This window comes from Otolemur garnettii, unplaced genomic scaffold (genome assembly GCF_000181295.1).
Source record: "Otolemur garnettii isolate 467f Iridium unplaced genomic scaffold, OtoGar3 scaffold00015, whole genome shotgun sequence".
Lineage (NCBI taxonomy): Eukaryota > Metazoa > Chordata > Mammalia > Primates > Galagidae > Otolemur > Otolemur garnettii.
The window spans coordinates 29,463,932-29,480,052 of NW_003852410.1; the positions used below are offsets into that span (position 1 = coordinate 29,463,932).

Here is a 16,121-nt window from a genome sequence, read left to right on the forward strand (position 1 = left end):
GCTATTTTTTTGGTTGTAGCCATCATTGTTGTTTGGCGGGCCTGGGCTGGATTTGAACCCACTACTTTAGGTGTATATGGCTAGCGCCTTAGCCACTTGAGCCACAGGTGCCGAGCCTGAATTGCCATTTTTAATAAAAGATTTCTCAGTCTAGTACAAGGAAGTCCCCCAAAGCAGAAAGCTGGTACCCATAGATGTTAAAACCTTCATCCATCATTTTAGAACTAACACATGACCGAGATTTACATTCAGGGCTTGCAAAGTAAGGGGTCTACATTTAGCATTTATGAAGACAGGGAAAGCCCCTGGCCAGTAAGCAGTTCTCCAAAGGGTGCCTGAGCTGATCCCAGCAGAGCTTCTGAAATGGCAGCTAGCAGTGGGTTACATCTCTTGACTACTTTCCATGCCCGACCCCAGAGAGGCACCAAGGCTAATGTCGAGACTTCTTCTGAAACAAGACATTGCCTCGGACAAACAACATTATCATCTCCAGAGTGTGGGGGGTCAGGGAGGGCACCAGCACAGTGAATGAGTCCTTCTAGGATGGGTGAGACACCAGTCCTGGTTACTAAAGAGGCTACAAAGAGGAAGGCAAGCTGTGCCTTGATGTGCCTTACAGAATAATGCTGGAATCCAGGTGAGTTCTGTTTCCTGTCCAGCAGGAAGCTGGGCAATGTGAAGTCCTTAACTATGTTGGATAAATGACTGAGTCACCTTAAACAGGGGCCCAAGTCAGGAGGTGTGGCCTCAGCAATCTGTGGCTGAAGCTGCCCGACCTTGACCTGGTCCCAGGGGAGCCAACAGGGCCCCATGCTGATTAGGAAGTTGGGCGGGGGAGCCCCTGCCTGAAACAATAAAAGCATTGTTTTTACCAGTCACCCTCAACTATAAACCAAGAGGCTTCCCTCTGCTTCCTAGCTGTGTCCTTGGCCAAGAGACGTCACCTCTCCAAGCCTCAGTTTCTTTTGCTGTAAAATGTGCACAGTGTCCTACTTTGGGCTGCATGAGAACTTCCTAAGGGGGAGTGGGAGTGTAGGGAAAACACTTAGAGTGGCCCCTGCACATAGTTATAAGGTTCAGGCCTCAGGCCAGGCCTGACAGACATTCTAATCCAGTGTTTTCTGAAACCATCTTCTGGGCAAAGCATCAAGTAAGGTTCTCTGGGATGGGAATGCTCAGTAGGGCTAAAGGAAGGTACAGACTCACACAGGCAGTCCCACCAAACTGATACAGTGGTCACATTATCACTCCTGGTGTTACCTCTGTCCTGGACAAGGACTGAGTTCAAATCACTGCTTGTCCTTTGGCTTCTTCAACATGTGACCAGGAAGGTCCATCCGCAGCAGCCTGAAGGCCCCACCTCCAGGCAGTAGGATGAGAACTGGGCTGTGATTGCTGGGGCTTCCTGCTGCTAAGTCAGAAGTTTCTGGCAGTCTTTCAAGAAGTGCTGTGATGAGTGGCCCCTTTCATTCTGGGACTGTCACCAAAGGCACATGCTGCAGAGTCACATGTAGCTGGCAGTAACCAGCAGGCCTGTTATAATCCTAAAGGCAGGAAATGGGGCGCATGGGTCCTCCTATCACAGTGGGGTCAGATTTGCAAGGCCAGCAGAGAACCCAAAAACCCACTTTATAGGTTTTTCAAAACGACTCTTTCCTTTTCTCTGCTCATGACATCTAGTCAGTGCTTTCTGGTGACAGCAGAGGAGGTGGCAGCTGTGTCCTGCAGCAGAACCTGCTCACTATCCTTCTGTGCCGGGATGGACAGCACATGCCCGGCCTGAAAGACCCCTCAGTGGGCACAGCACAGGAGCACCTTTCATGTGATTCAGCGAGCTAGCAAGATCCAGGAATTCCTGTTATCAGCAGGGTTTCTGATTTTAGGTACTTGTCCCAGGCCTGGGCTTCTTCAGGGATCACAAGGAAACTACCTCTCACCACCCAGACCCACCAAGACTGACTGCCTCCCCCCCCCCCCCCGACTAAACTCAGAAATCTTGGTAAATACAAGAAATTGGAACAGATAAAATGTCTAATATCTACTTTGTTTATTTCATTGATTTTTGTTTTCATTTGTATTACTTCATTTTTCTCTGCCTTTGATTTACTATTTTTTAGCTTCTTGAGGTAGAGGCTTATTTTATTTTTTTCCAAGACAGTCTTACTATGTCACCCTCAGTAGAATGCCATGGTGTCACAGCTCACAGCAACCTTAAACTCCCAGGCTTAAGTGATTCTCTTGCCTCAGCCTCCCAGGCAGCTGGGACCACAGGTGCCTGCCACAACGCCCAGCTGTTTTTTATTGCAGTTGCCCTTGTTGTTTTAGCTGGCCCGGGCTGGGTTCGAACCTGCCAGCCTTGGTGTATGTGGCTGGCACCGTAACCCCTGTGCTACAGGCGCCGAGCCAGGTAGAGGCTTAATTTATTATCAGCCTTTCTTCTTTTCTAATAATATGTATTTGGCCTATAATTTCTTTCTGAGCACTGCTTCAGCTGTATCCTGCAAGTCTGATGTCACATTTTCATACCTTCTTGTTTTTAAGATTTATACACACATTCTGTTCTCTGATAGATTAAAATATTCAAACGAAGTCCTGAATTCCAACTCAAACTATAAAGTTTATCTTACTTTATTCCCAGAACTCCTTGGCTATACACTCTCTGTAAAAAGATCTGAAATAAAGTAGCTCCTGAGGAGTTTGCAACTCCTATATACAACAGAAGAAAATCAAAACGAACAGTTTGATGATCTTGCCCTTTGTTTCTGATATACAATTTCAATTGAAAGCCGCAAACGTGATTTTTTTTCTTACCCCTTCCTTCCTCTCCTCTTACCCCTTCTTCCTCTCTCTCCCCCCAAGTTGAACTGAATTGACTGTTTCTCTTATGTAGGAGTGTATTAGATCATCTACTGGCTTCATATTAGTATTGAGTACACTGGATACTTGCTTTTCCATTCTTGTGATGTGATTCTTTTTTTCTTTTTTTTGATGGTGTGATTTCTTAAAATGAAACTAACAAATCATCTGTGCAAAGACTTCCAAAGCCTGCAGAACAAGCCTTACTTTAAAAAACACATCTTAAAGTTAATAGAAAATCTGCCTAAACCACCTGCATGGTTGCCAATCTAGACTTCTTATTTCATGTCATTGTGGTCCCTTTTATAGCTGTTTAGACTTATTCTCAACTACTGTTCACAGAATTCACAGAATTCATTAACAGATATTTTAAATCCAAGGGTTTCAGTGCAGAATAGAAACGAGGCCTACAAATTGTTGCTTACGTGTGGAATCTGAGTCTGATTGTTTAGAGATATGTCTAGAACATTATTGCTTTATTAGTCCTATTTTTAAAAACAATAAATTATTCCTAGGAAACCCACCCTGCCAAGTGTTCTTCATTCTGTGACTATTCTGGGTTCACTCATGACATACCTGATTTTATGGGTGCCCAAAAAACCACCCACCCATGTGCTCTGCTGCTCCGGCAGGTCCAGGGGCTGGCTGGGGTAGAACAGTGCCCCTCCGTGTGTGGAAATACACTATACCTTGTCATTTTCCTCCCTGGTCTTGCCTCTCATGGACTACATTCACACATGAGTCTCTATGTAAAACTTAAATTAGACCTAAACAAGAGGGTTCAGAGAATGGGGACTAATGCTCTTATTAAAGCCACTGACCATGCAAGGAAATAGATCTGAAGCAACAAAAATATCCAGTCTTAGTCTATAAAGAATGTCTTAAAATGTCCTCCGCGATTATGGTCCAAGGTGGCTGTTTTGCACAAGTTCATCAATGACATGAACTTGAAGACTTCTTGGTAGATTTCATGGCTGGGTTTCTTATTTTGTTTCATATAAGTTTTTGTTTTGTGAAAAAGATCTTGGAGATTTTCTCATGGCCCCCGGAGCTCTGTGGAATTGTGGATACCTAGGAGAGTGGACTGGTTTCCTCAGGGATGCTGGCACACCGACCGCATTTGGGGCAGGATCCCTGAGAGTGGTGGCCGTGTCAGATTTGGGAATGGGAGTAGATGCCATGTGCAGAATGCAGGCTACAGATGGCACCTCAGTCCAGCTTCTTATTGTTGTCTGTGTTGTGCAGGGAAGCTAAAAAGTCAACGATGAGCTTGGCTGTCTTCCTGGGTCTCTCCATCACCACAGAGTGCCCACAGTTTTCCAGAAGTTCTACCTGGCAGTCAGCAATTGACTTGGCCAACATGTCTGCGCCAGACACATCGAGCACCTGCCGAGCAAGAGAGGGAGCTAGAAGATACACAAAGATTCAGACACCCACATGTGTGTTCCCCATGGACACAACTTCCACTAAGTATGGGATCAAGGCAGGGGTCTTGGGAGGTGAAGTTTAGGACCAAGTCGCTTTGGTGTTGGGGCCTGTGGCTCTCTGCTGGCATCACTAAAGTGGAAAATACATATTTCCTGCCCTTGAGTAGGCAAAGCTGGACAGGTCAAGAGACAAATGCAGAACAGTGTGACAAGGGTTCTGACGGAGGAGGATCCTGGCTGCTGAAAGAGCATGTATGGGGAGTAGGAAGATACCATCCCTGAGTCCAGGGAGAGCACAGAGGGGACAGTGGAAGAGGGAACGGCAAGTGCAGGGACAGCAAAGGGCTCACTGGCCGAGACCCAGCATGTAGTGGCAGCAGTGAGCAACCTGATGGAGAGAAGGAGCATTGAGGAGGGGCTGCTACTCCAGCCACCTCGGGACAGTGGGGAGCCATGGGCTATGTTAAGGAGAGAAGCTGGGGTAGGGTAGCCCAAGGTATGGTTAGGACACCTAGGAAGATGCAAAAGTTGAGCATTGATTATCACAAGCTGGGGGTGGAGTGGGTAGAATGCTCTTTGGAGATTCTTTGGGGATATCCAGAACTATGTGACTCTAGCCCTGAAATTTGTAAATAACAAGGAATGGTCTTACAACATGAAAGCTGGTACTTTTCCAGAGCTAATACTTCTCAAGCAACTCACTCACTTTCACATGGCCCACCCTGCTCTTATGCTAATCCAGCTTCACCTTCCCCCCCAACATTCTCCCTCAGAAGTAGATTTGCATCCACTCCCCTTAATCACCTTCTCCTTTGACTCATCCCAGATAAGACAGCCCCTTCTCTCCATCAGCAGCAAAAGTAAAAAGGCCAATGAGCTCCAGCACCTTCTGTTTTTGAGCATTATCTCATCAAACCAGTTCATTAAATCCAAGATTTTTCGCCTACTTGGAAGCTGGGTGAGCAAAACATCTCAGCCAAGAAATGGAGCACTGCAGAGAACTCCTGGACCATGACTAGGAAAATGGAGAGCTTAGCAAGAGGGGAGCATCCAGCCGAGGAATCAGAAACCTCTGCCTGGTCACTCTTCATAGGTAAGGCTGCTATGGCAACTGCCTGAGCAGAAAGAAGCACAGCTGCCCTGGAAACATTCAGGGAAATGTAGTTGGGGTCAATAAGTGAAGAAAGCATGAAGTAGAAACTCCCAGCAGAGTGTCTATCCTGCAGAGACATCAGAAATCGAAACTCACAGGCAAAAGTACCTATATGAGCTTCTAGCTTTGGCACTGTTATGCTGGGCACCATTACAAAGCCAGCACTTTCTATGGTCACCCAGAGGCATGCAAAATCACTGAATGGGCCCTGAATAGATATGCATGTCTATAGGAGCCTTATCAACTAATTTTTGGACAGGATATTCATATAAATGGTCAAAAACTCTTCTTGTATCCCATTTCAGGCAAGAACAGGATTAGGGAGAGGCAAGTGTGATAGCCACCTGCGGCACAGAATTTAAGTGGGTACCAAAAAACTCAGCAATCAAGATGAAAAAAAAAATTTTTTTTTTTTAGGCAGAGTCTTACTTTGCCACCCTCAGTAGAATACCATGGCGTCACAGCTCACAGCAACCTCAAACTCTTGGGCTCAATTGATTCTCTTGCCTCAGCCTCTTGAGTAGCTGGGACTACAGGCACTCACTATAATGCCAGGCTATTTTTAGAGATGAGATCTCAAACTCAGGCAATCTACATGCCTTGGCCTCCTAGAGCACTGGGATTACAGGCAGGAGCCACCATGCCTGGCTAAGACGAAAAATACTTCAATGCAGTATTGAAAAATAAACATGATGGGGCGTAGTGGCGCATGCCTGTAACCCCAGCACCCTAGGAGGCTGAGGCACGTGGATTGCTCGAGCTCAGGAGTTCAAGCAAAAGTGAGGCCCTGTCTCTAAAAAAAATAGCTGGGTGTTGTGGCAGGTGCCTGCAGTCCCAGCTACAAGGATTGTTTGAGCCCAAGAGTTTGAGATTATTGTGAGCTACAGTGCCACGGCACTCTGCCCAGGGTGACTGAGTGAGATTCTATCTAAATAAATATATAAATAAATAAATAAAATAAGCCATTAGGACAGATTCATGATATTCAAAATATCAAAATTATAAATACAAGCAGCATCCAATCCTGAACTTGTATGACAGATCTCTTACCCTACCCTACTTTCAGCCCTGCAGTACTCTATAGCAGTAGGCAGATCATAAGGTTCTGGTTGTCTTGGTCCCTACTGTATCCTTATGTCCCAATACACCATCAGGCACATACTAAGTGCTCAATAAATACCTATTAAGTGGCTTAAAAGTGATCTCCCCAAGGCCCTCCCACTCTAGTGGATGAGCACAGAGGAGAGATGCACGGACTGATATGCAGGGTTCTCAGGTTCAGTTGTGGAGACTGTATACTGTCCAAATTCAGGGGATATCATTCACATAGATAATGATGCACAGGGCTTCCCTTGCAGTTGTGCAGCACAGTAGCCTGCCTACAGGGTTTCAGAGAAGGAGGCTGAATTCAGCCTGGCAGGGGGAGCACTGTGATACCAAATGTGGATGAGAAAGCAGAGAAAGAGCTAGAGAACTTGGGAAGCAGTAAAGCCATGGAATAAAATACTCGCTACTTGGCTCTGCCCTAGGGATAGTCCACAAAACATAGAAAGACTGTGATCACATTTATAGTACCCCCATAGTATATTAGGTTCTTTTTCTGGAATAAAATGAACTTCAGAGTCTGAAAGAAAATTCTGGGCCATGGGCTGAAGCCAGCTATCAGAAGCAAAAAGGCTTGGCGCCTGTAGCACAGTGGTTATGGTGACAGTCATATACACTGAGGGTGGTGGGTTCAAACCCAACCCAGGCCAACTAAACGACTGCAACAACAAAAAAAATAGCCGGGCATTGTGGTGGGCACCTGTTGTCCCAGCTACTTGGGAAGCTGAGGCAAGAGAATCTCTTAAGCCCATGAGTTGGAGGTTGCTGTGACATCACAGCACTCTACCGAGGGCAACATAGTGAGACTCTGTCTCAAAAAAAAAAAAAAAATGATGTGCCAAAAAAATGTATATACATCTTATGAAAGGAAAAAACTACATTAAAATTATAATACTCAAGTCACGTTTGACTTCTGCAATTACAAGAGATACAAGATAACAAACATTATCGGTACATAGTATTAAGTATTACAATTGGAATGCAGTTTTTTCCCCTTGCTTCAAACCTGCATACATTTTTGGGGGCACCCTCTGTATATTATCTCATGTGAGGTTCATAATAACTCTCATAGTGTAGAAAAAAAATCCTTGATTTTGCAGGGCTGAGTGATTGCTCAAGGTCACAGGCTGATAAAGGGTAAAGGCAGGGCTAGAACACAGACTGTCAGACACTGTGGCAGCGCTCTCAGTCTACCCTGTCACCACAGGACAGGACACGGCCTCTCACTGTTGATCCCAAGGGCCCCAAATCACCTTTGGGATTTTCAGAATGGTGAAAGGCCTTCATTGTTCTGTCTCTATTTTTTGATTCAATGACTTCCTGCTGGCTTAACTTGGAACTTGGGCATAGACAAGCTTCTTTCAGCCCTAGACTGCTGCTGGAGGGAGGATGTGAGACCCCCTCCTCTCCATGGAAACATTTCTGCACCGTGTATCCTCAGCCAGACCTGGCTGGTCTGAGACACATGCTCTGGGCAGATGCCCACTTCTCCTCCCCGGTCCCTCCTGCCTGGGCCATCCACTCACCTGTGGGCCTTTATGGCCACAGTCTGACTTCCTGCCTTTGTTCTCAGCAGCCTTGGTAGGACAACGGCAGCGTTCACCTTAGGGTCCTTAGAGAAATCATCCCAATGGGGAAAGCTTTTCTCTCATTTTCTTTTCTCACAATTAACAGCACAAGACTCCTGGACACCATTCAACACACATGTCCTTCTGTTTATCTTGTGAGCCTTATAAAGGCTCCATTTCTCAGTGCCTCCTTTTGCTTTCAAATATCTGAAGAATTTCATTAAGAAGTTCATAAACTTCCATAAGATATGCTTTCCAATACACAGTTATAAACAAAAAAGGAGCTTCTGGGCCAGGCACAGTGGCTCACCTGTAATCCTAGCACTCTGGGAGACCAAGGTGGTTGGATTGCCTGAGCTCATGGGTTTGAGACCAGCCTGAACCAGAGTGAGATCCCATCTCTAAAACTAGCCAGGCATTGTGGTGGGCACCTATAGTCTCAGCTACTTGGGAGGCTGAGGCAAGAGAATTGCTTGAGCTAAAGAGTCTGAGGTTGCTGTGAGCTGTGAAGCCACGGTACTCTACCAAGGGTGACAAAGTGAGACTCTGTCTCAAAAAAAAAAAAAAAAAAAAAAAAAAAAGGAGCTTCTGGGAGCATAAATCTGTATCTCTATGGAAGGCATGTAATGGGTTGAGCTGTGTTTCCCCCAAATCTGTATGTTGAAGCCCTAACCCCCAGCAAGTCAGAATGTGACTTTATTTGGAAATAGGGACATTGCAGGTGTAATTAGTTAAGATGAGGTCACACTGGAGCAGGGTGGGTCCCTAGTCCAGTATGACTGACATCCTTATAAAAAGAGGAAAGTTGGACACAGAGACAGACACACAGAGAGAGAACACCAGGTAAAGATGAAGGCAGAGATCAGAGTGATGCTTCTACAAGCCAGGCAACACCAACAATGGCCAGTAAACCACCAGACACTAGGGGGGAGATATGGAAGAGATTCTCCCCACAGCCTCGAAAGGAACCAACTGTGCCCACACCCTGACCTCAGACTTCCAGCCTCCAGAACTGCAAGACAATAGATTTCGGTTGTTGATGCCACCTAGTCTGTGGTACTTTGTTATAGCAGCCCTACTAAGCTGCTATACAGGATCACCTGAAAAAAATCTATTAAATTTTTTTTTTTTTTTGAGACAGAGTCTTAGTATGTCCCCTTGGTAGAGTGCCATGGCATCACAGCTTACAGTGATCTCAAACTCTTCAAGAGATTCTCTTGCCTCAGCCTCCCAAGTAGCTAGGACCATAGGTGCCTACCACAATGCCCGGCTATTTTTTTATTGTAATTGTCATTGTTGTTTGGTAGGCCCAGGCCAGGTTTGAACCCGCCAGCCCCAGTGTACATGGCTGGTGCCCTAGCCACTGAGCTATAGGCACCGAGCCAAAAATCTATTATATTTTGTTACTGATTGATTTTTTTTGAGACAGAGTCTCACTCTATCGCCCTGGGTAGAGTGCTGTGGCATCACTGTAGTTCACAGCAACCTCAAACTCCTGGGTTCAAGCAATCCTCTTGCCTCAACCTCCCAAGTAGCTGGGACTACCAGTGTGTGCCACCATACTTGGCTAGTTTTTCTATTTTTAGTAGAGACAGGGTCTCATTCTTGCTCAGGCTGGTCTCAAACTCCTGAGTTCAAGTAATCTACACATCTTGGCCTCCCAGAGTGTTAGGATTACAGGCATGAGGCACTGAGCCCAGCAAAATCTATTAAATTTTACACGCACATGCCCTTTGACCCATTCATTTAATGACTAAGAATTTACTCTTTAGATACGCTCATCTGGACACTGCACAAACATACATGCATGATTCATTCTGAAGTGTCACTTAGCAAATAAATGGCCATCAGTAGGGCACTAAATTAAATAATTTGGGGCAGAACCATATAATGGAGTACAGCTCTTAAAAAGAACAAAGTAAATATTCTTTCAGGCAAGAATCATCATGGATGGAAAATCTAGGGAGGAATATCTGATGGGGAGCAGGATAACTGCAGGACCTCAAAGTGTCTTCTAGTACAGACTACATACAGGCTCCATCAGCAAGAAACAGACACCTCCCCAGCCAAGTGATCAAAGTTAACATCCTCTAAAAAGGGCACATGAACACTGTGCGCCTGAAGACTGAAGCCTAATCACTCAGGAGGCATTCTGGCCGGGAATATAGAACCTGAATTTCATCATGAAGCAGCAAATTCAAACTGAAGAACAGATGACAAAATAAGTGGCCTGTACTCTTCAAATTCCTCAACATCATGAATGACCAAAGCAAACTAAGGTATTGTATCCTAAAAGGAGACTTTTAAAGAGATATGACATCTAATATATGATCTTGGACTGGATCCTGAACAGCATACCAGGAAGGGGAGGAGGATACCACTTAGAATGTCACTGAAACAAATGATGAAATCAGATTGATGTTAAATTTCCAGAATGTGATGCTGTGCTGTGCCTATGTGAGAAAATATTCTTGTTTGCAGTAAACATATGTGGAGGTATTAGGGGGTAAAAGGACATAATGTAAGCAACCTACTCCAGATGGTCCAAAAATAAATAGTTCTGGATAGATAGCTGAGAATGATCAAGCCAACATGGTAAATGTTCAAAACATTGCTACTAAATAAAATGTGATACATACATACCACAGAGTAACACTCAGCAGTGAAATGGAGCAAACCACTAACATATGAAACAACATAGATGAACCTCAAAAACATTACACTTGAGTGAAAGAAGCCATTAAAAAGACTACATACTTTATGATACTGTTTATACGAAATTTCTAGAAAAGGCAAAATCGTAGAAACAAAAAATAAATCAGTGGTTGTGTGGGGCTGAGGTGAGAGTGGAGATCAATGGCAAATGGGCAGGAAGGAAATTTTGGGGGTGCTAGAAGTGTTTTACAACTGGGGTTTTGTGATGGAGCACCTTAGGTGAATGTTATGTAAATTACAGCTCAATAAAGCAGTTAATATTTCATTAATTTAGGTAAAGGGTATACAGGAATACTCTGTACTCTTCTTAAAATTTTTCTGTTAAGTTTAATTATTGCAAAATAATATTTTTTTTTTTTTTGAGACAGAGTTCTACTCTGTTGCCCTTGGTAGAGTGCTGTGGTGTCACAGCTCACAGAAACCTCCAACTCTTGGGCTTAAGTGATTCTCTTGCCTCAGCCTCCCAAGTAGCTGGGACTACAGGTGCCTGCCACAACACTTGGCTATCTTTTATTGCAGTTGTCATAGTTGTTTTAGCTGGCCTGGGCTGGGTGCAAACCTGCCAACTTCGGTGTATGTGGCTGGTACTGTAACCACTGTGCTACAGGCACTCAGCCTAATTTTTTTTTTTCAAGTCTCATTCTGTTGCCCTGGGTAGAGTGCCGGGGCATCATAGCTCACAACCACCTCAAACTCTTGAGCTCAAGAGATCCTCTTATCTCAGCCTCCCAAGTACCTGGGACTACAGGTGCCCACCACAACATCTGACTAGTCCGTCCTTCCTTCCTTCCTTCCTTTCCTTCTCTCTCTGTCTTTCTTTTTTAAAGACAGAATCTCACTTTGTTGCCCTCAGTAGAGTTCTGTGGCATCATAGCTCACAGCAACCTCAAACTGTTGGCTCAAGCGATTCTCTTGTCTCAGGTTCCTGAGTAGATGGGACTACAGGCACCCGCCATAGTGCCCAGCTATTTTTTAGTTATAATAAAAATAAATTTTAAAAATGATTTAAAATTGCCTTTCAGCTGGGTGTGGTGGCCCACACCTGTAATCCCAGCACTCTGGGAGGTCAAGACAGGTGGATTGCATGAGTTCAAGACTTTGAGACCAGTCTGGGCAATAGCAAGACCCCATCTCTACTAAAAATAGAACAACTGAGGCAAGACAATTTTGCTGTGAGCTATGATACCACAGCACTCTACTCAGGGTGTCAGAATGAGACTTTGTCTCACAAACAAACAAAAACACTCCCAACATACAAAAAAATTGCCTTTCATTTGAACAGACCAAATGTTGCTTTCAACTCATAGAACTATGTTCCCTGTTAACACTGGCACCGGATGCAGGTGTATTCCACTATTTTGGATAACAGAAATTGGCCAGGGAGGCTCACTTCACAAAGCCCTCTTGTTCTTCTTTAAGGACATTTTTCCTCACAGGTGGTGGTGACTGGCACAGACAGCTGTAGGGATGGTGTTACATACCTGGTCCTGTTTTCCCCAGATGATCTGCGTTGGGACTTTGATCTTGTCCATGTTCTGATGGAGAGAGTATCTGGACTTCTCATTGACGATTTCTAAAAACACTTGCCAGAAAAGGAAAACAAAGTGAGTATGTGCTGGGCTATTCCCGTGGGTACTACTATAGAGTCAAGGGAGAATCACCAGCCTACCATTTTTCCAGCCTACCATTTTCTCTCTTCAGAGGCCCAAAAAAACACTTAAAGCATTAGAGTTAAGAAGGAAAAGCCAGCCAGCCACAAGGCTTCACATGTGACAAGCTCCAAGCTGAAAGCAGGGCTACTTACGCTTCCGGTAGAAGTTGTTATGAGGGATACGGACATCAACAAGGCCTTGCAGGATCTAAGGATAAATAAATAACCCAAAGTTAGAAAGCCAGAGCAGACTCATTTCCTCAAGGCCCCTAACAGCTGTGGGACAGTGAAGAAGAATAAAGTCCAGCAACTTGCAACACTGTCAAGGTTTTTAGGCCTGGGCCTCTGATTCCTATGATGTGGTAGATGATGGACTAGGGAGTTAGCCTCACGAGAGGCTTTTTTTTTTTTAATTTTTAGAGACAGAGTCTCACTTTGTCACCCTCGGTAGAGTGCCATGGTGTCACAGCTCACAGCAACCTCCAGCTCTTGGGCTTAGGCGATTCTCTTGCCTCAGCCTCTCAAGTAGCTGAGACTACAGGCACCTGTACAATGCCTGGCTATTTTTTTGTTGCAGTTTGGCTGGGTCCAGGTTCAAACCCGCCACCTTCGGTATACGGGGCCAGCACCCCACTCACTGAGCCACAGGCACCACCCCAGCTTTTTTTCAATTAGAAAGGAAGCTGGGTAAACCATGAAATCAGAGGCACCCTACATCATGTAATATGACACCTGAGATGGATGGATAGCTGTTTTATCTTGAAAATTTGCTGCTTAGCTTAAGATGAACATATGATCAAGGATGAACATATGATCAAGCAATTATTCAATATTATCCAAATGCTGAACAAGGTCTATTAAAAAAAATTAAACCATATGGGATGATGGAACTATTAAATAACAGAGAAATAAACTATTGAGCAAATTTGCAGGAAGGTTCTATAGTCCTTTCATTTGACATTGTCCTTGTCTTTTCTGCTGAGGGCTGGTGAGGAATGAAAACAGACCAGATCTGGACCTGGGTTACTGACTCAAAGGGGTAGCTGTGGCCAAAAGGCACATAGTCTTCTTCTTCTGCCCCAGGATTCTTGAGGTTGAGTACAGGGTTTACATTAGCAGATGCAACTTCTCTCATCTACCTGGAACCAGGTCTGAACCCCCTTGATGTACGGTCTCAGGAGTCCCTTACCCTCCAGGCTCCAGCCAGCCAGGCCTCCTTCCATTGTCTTGAATGTGTCTTTTTCTAGTCCTGCAAATGCTGTTCCTCAGAGACGTTTATCAAACTACCCCTGCCTCCCTGTTCACAATCCCTATACCATCTTCATTTCCTCTATAAAACTTATTAAAATAGGTAATTATTTGTTTTCTTTTTACTGTCTGCCTCCCCTATGGTCGACCCAGGGACTTTCCCTGTCTTACTTATTCACCACTGTGCTCAGCACAGTACCTGATATATCCCATGCACAACAGAGATTCCTACAGAATGAAGAAATGGAAGAGGGCAAGAAGGAGTTGATGAGTAGGTGAAGGAGGGATGTATGAAAGAAGCTGGTACTTGCCCCATGAGCCATGGGAGAGGGCAAGTGCATCACTGCTGAGACCATGTTACCTGCTGGGGCACCTTGAAACGAACATATGAGCAGAGCTGGAGCATTTCACTCATCTCTTCTGGGGTGGACGGGATCAAGGGAATCTTCTCAACAGCAGCAGAATCCTGCAGTTCTTTCAGCCGCTGTACAAACTGATTATCAGATGAGTACTGCAGGCCTGTAGGATTCAAAACGAAATGGCGTGACAATAAATCTACTTTCTTGCCAACACTCATTTTAGTAGGGAACTACCAACAGCAGCTCAGAGCCAATATACTTCAGGTTTCCTTCATGAGTAGATTCCTTTTTAACTGGTCCTGCCTTCCCTGCTCAAGGTCAAAACCACACTCTGAGAAACAGAAAAAAAAGCCCTTGAAGGTATTTCAAGGACTGGTTTCTCACACTGTGGGCTACGGATGGGGAACACCAGAAGCCCACAAGAAATGCAGAAGCTCAGCCCTTCCCTAAGCCTCTTGAATCAGAATTTGCATTTTTACCAGTTGACGGGGGATTCATATGTATGACAGGGCTTGAGAAGTCTAGAAGACAACTAGGCTGAGCACATCCGTGTTGTGGAGAGGAGGAAATATATAATGGGAAGAAAACACCGGGCTGGAGGGACTGACTACGCCATCCCTTGGTGTGGACCCACCCAGCACTGTCTTACTTGGAGTCAGTGCACAAAACACCGGGAAGGTGTGAGCCTTCTCCTGAGCTGCCCCCAGTTGCCCTCTACACAGTCCCTCTTCCTCCAGAACCTCAGGGGATCACTGAGACTGATTCTCTTTGAGATTGTGCATGATTCTTATTACCCAGAGCTTGACGCAAGGATTCCACAGAAGCTGACAAAATACAGGAAGGCAAAACTCATTTTCACTTCCAACACTGAGCAAATTTCTAGGTGTTTAACTTAGCCAAAAACCTAGATCTTAAAAAGAAAGGCCACAGCATCAATAACATCAGTCATGCTATAGAAATCCACACTTATAACTCTACATCCAGCAACCCCTTTAAATCTAACATGATACATGGCTTTCACAACGTAGTGGAGCAGATTTACATTTTTTATGTCATCTCTTTTAAAAATAATCCTTGGCTAAATGTCATGTGGTATCCTGATTTGAATCCTGCAACAGAAAAAGGACATTAATGGAAAACTAAATGAAATCCAAATAAAGCCTGGAGCTTAGTTAATAGTACTGTACCAATGTTGGTTTCTTAGTTATGACAAATTGATTATAGTAATATAAACTATTAACAAATGGGAAAACTGGATAAAGAGAATGCGGGACTCTCTGTACTATAGCTGCAACTATTAAACAACAGAGAACTAAACTATTGAGCAAACTTGGGGGAAGCAAATTTTTGTAAATTTAAAATTATTTCAAAATTTTAAAAAAGTTTATTTTAAAAAAACTTAGGTAGGATATAATCCTGAATTTCTACTTTTTCATTTTCACATACCAATACACTTAATTTAAAATTTCCACTTGAAACTCAGGTGTTAAATTCTTCACTGAGCAAATGAACATACACTTTTAAAAGCCAGTTAGACTTGACTTCCCATATTTGATTTAGAATCTAATAATCTTCCACAGGAACTGTTCCTTTAATTCTCAAATTTTATTATTAAAAGATAAAATGATTTCAGAAGTGGTGCTTAGAAAAAAAAAAAGAAAACCTTTGGGGGCTGGACTTCAACTTCAATGTCCTTAAAGGACCTGAAAACTTTCAGAGTGGCAGAAGGATTTTAAAGGCCATTAAGTTTCAGTAAAAGACATACATGTTCCACTCATGGCTAGGTTCTATAATGTTAAATCATATAAAGGGGTAGTGGGTGTGAGTCATATAAAGGAAGTATTAAATATGAAAGGACTTCCAACAAAGCCACAGTTTGGGTTTTGGAGTCAGAGAGCCTGGAATCTCTTCCTATCCTGGCTCTGGAACTAATGTAATCTATTTTATCTTAAAGTTCCCATCTATAGGCTCGGCGCTTGTGGCTCAAGTGGCTAAGGCGCCAGCCACATACACCTAAGGTGGTGGGTTCGAATCCAACCC

At 44.2% G+C, this 16,121-nt stretch overlaps 1 protein-coding gene across 2 annotated transcripts in view; it reads right to left on the reverse strand.

The window, feature by feature from the left end:
* Positions 1 to 3,116: 3,116 nt before the first annotated feature.
* The window catches only part of ABHD6 (abhydrolase domain containing 6), a 54,197-nt gene continuing 41,192 nt past the window's right edge, over positions 3,117 to 16,121 (reverse strand). For both annotated transcript variants that reach the window (XM_003785543.3, XM_023510691.1), the window contains exons 7-10: positions 14,084 to 14,241; positions 12,628 to 12,682; positions 12,305 to 12,405; positions 3,117 to 4,242 (exon numbers count right to left, since the gene is read on the reverse strand). In XM_003785543.3, coding sequence (XP_003785591.1) covers positions 4,066 to 4,242; positions 12,305 to 12,405; positions 12,628 to 12,682; positions 14,084 to 14,241 — 491 coding nt within the window. In that variant the 3' untranslated portion in view covers positions 3,117 to 4,065. The remainder of the gene's footprint in view (positions 4,243 to 12,304; positions 12,406 to 12,627; positions 12,683 to 14,083; positions 14,242 to 16,121) is intronic.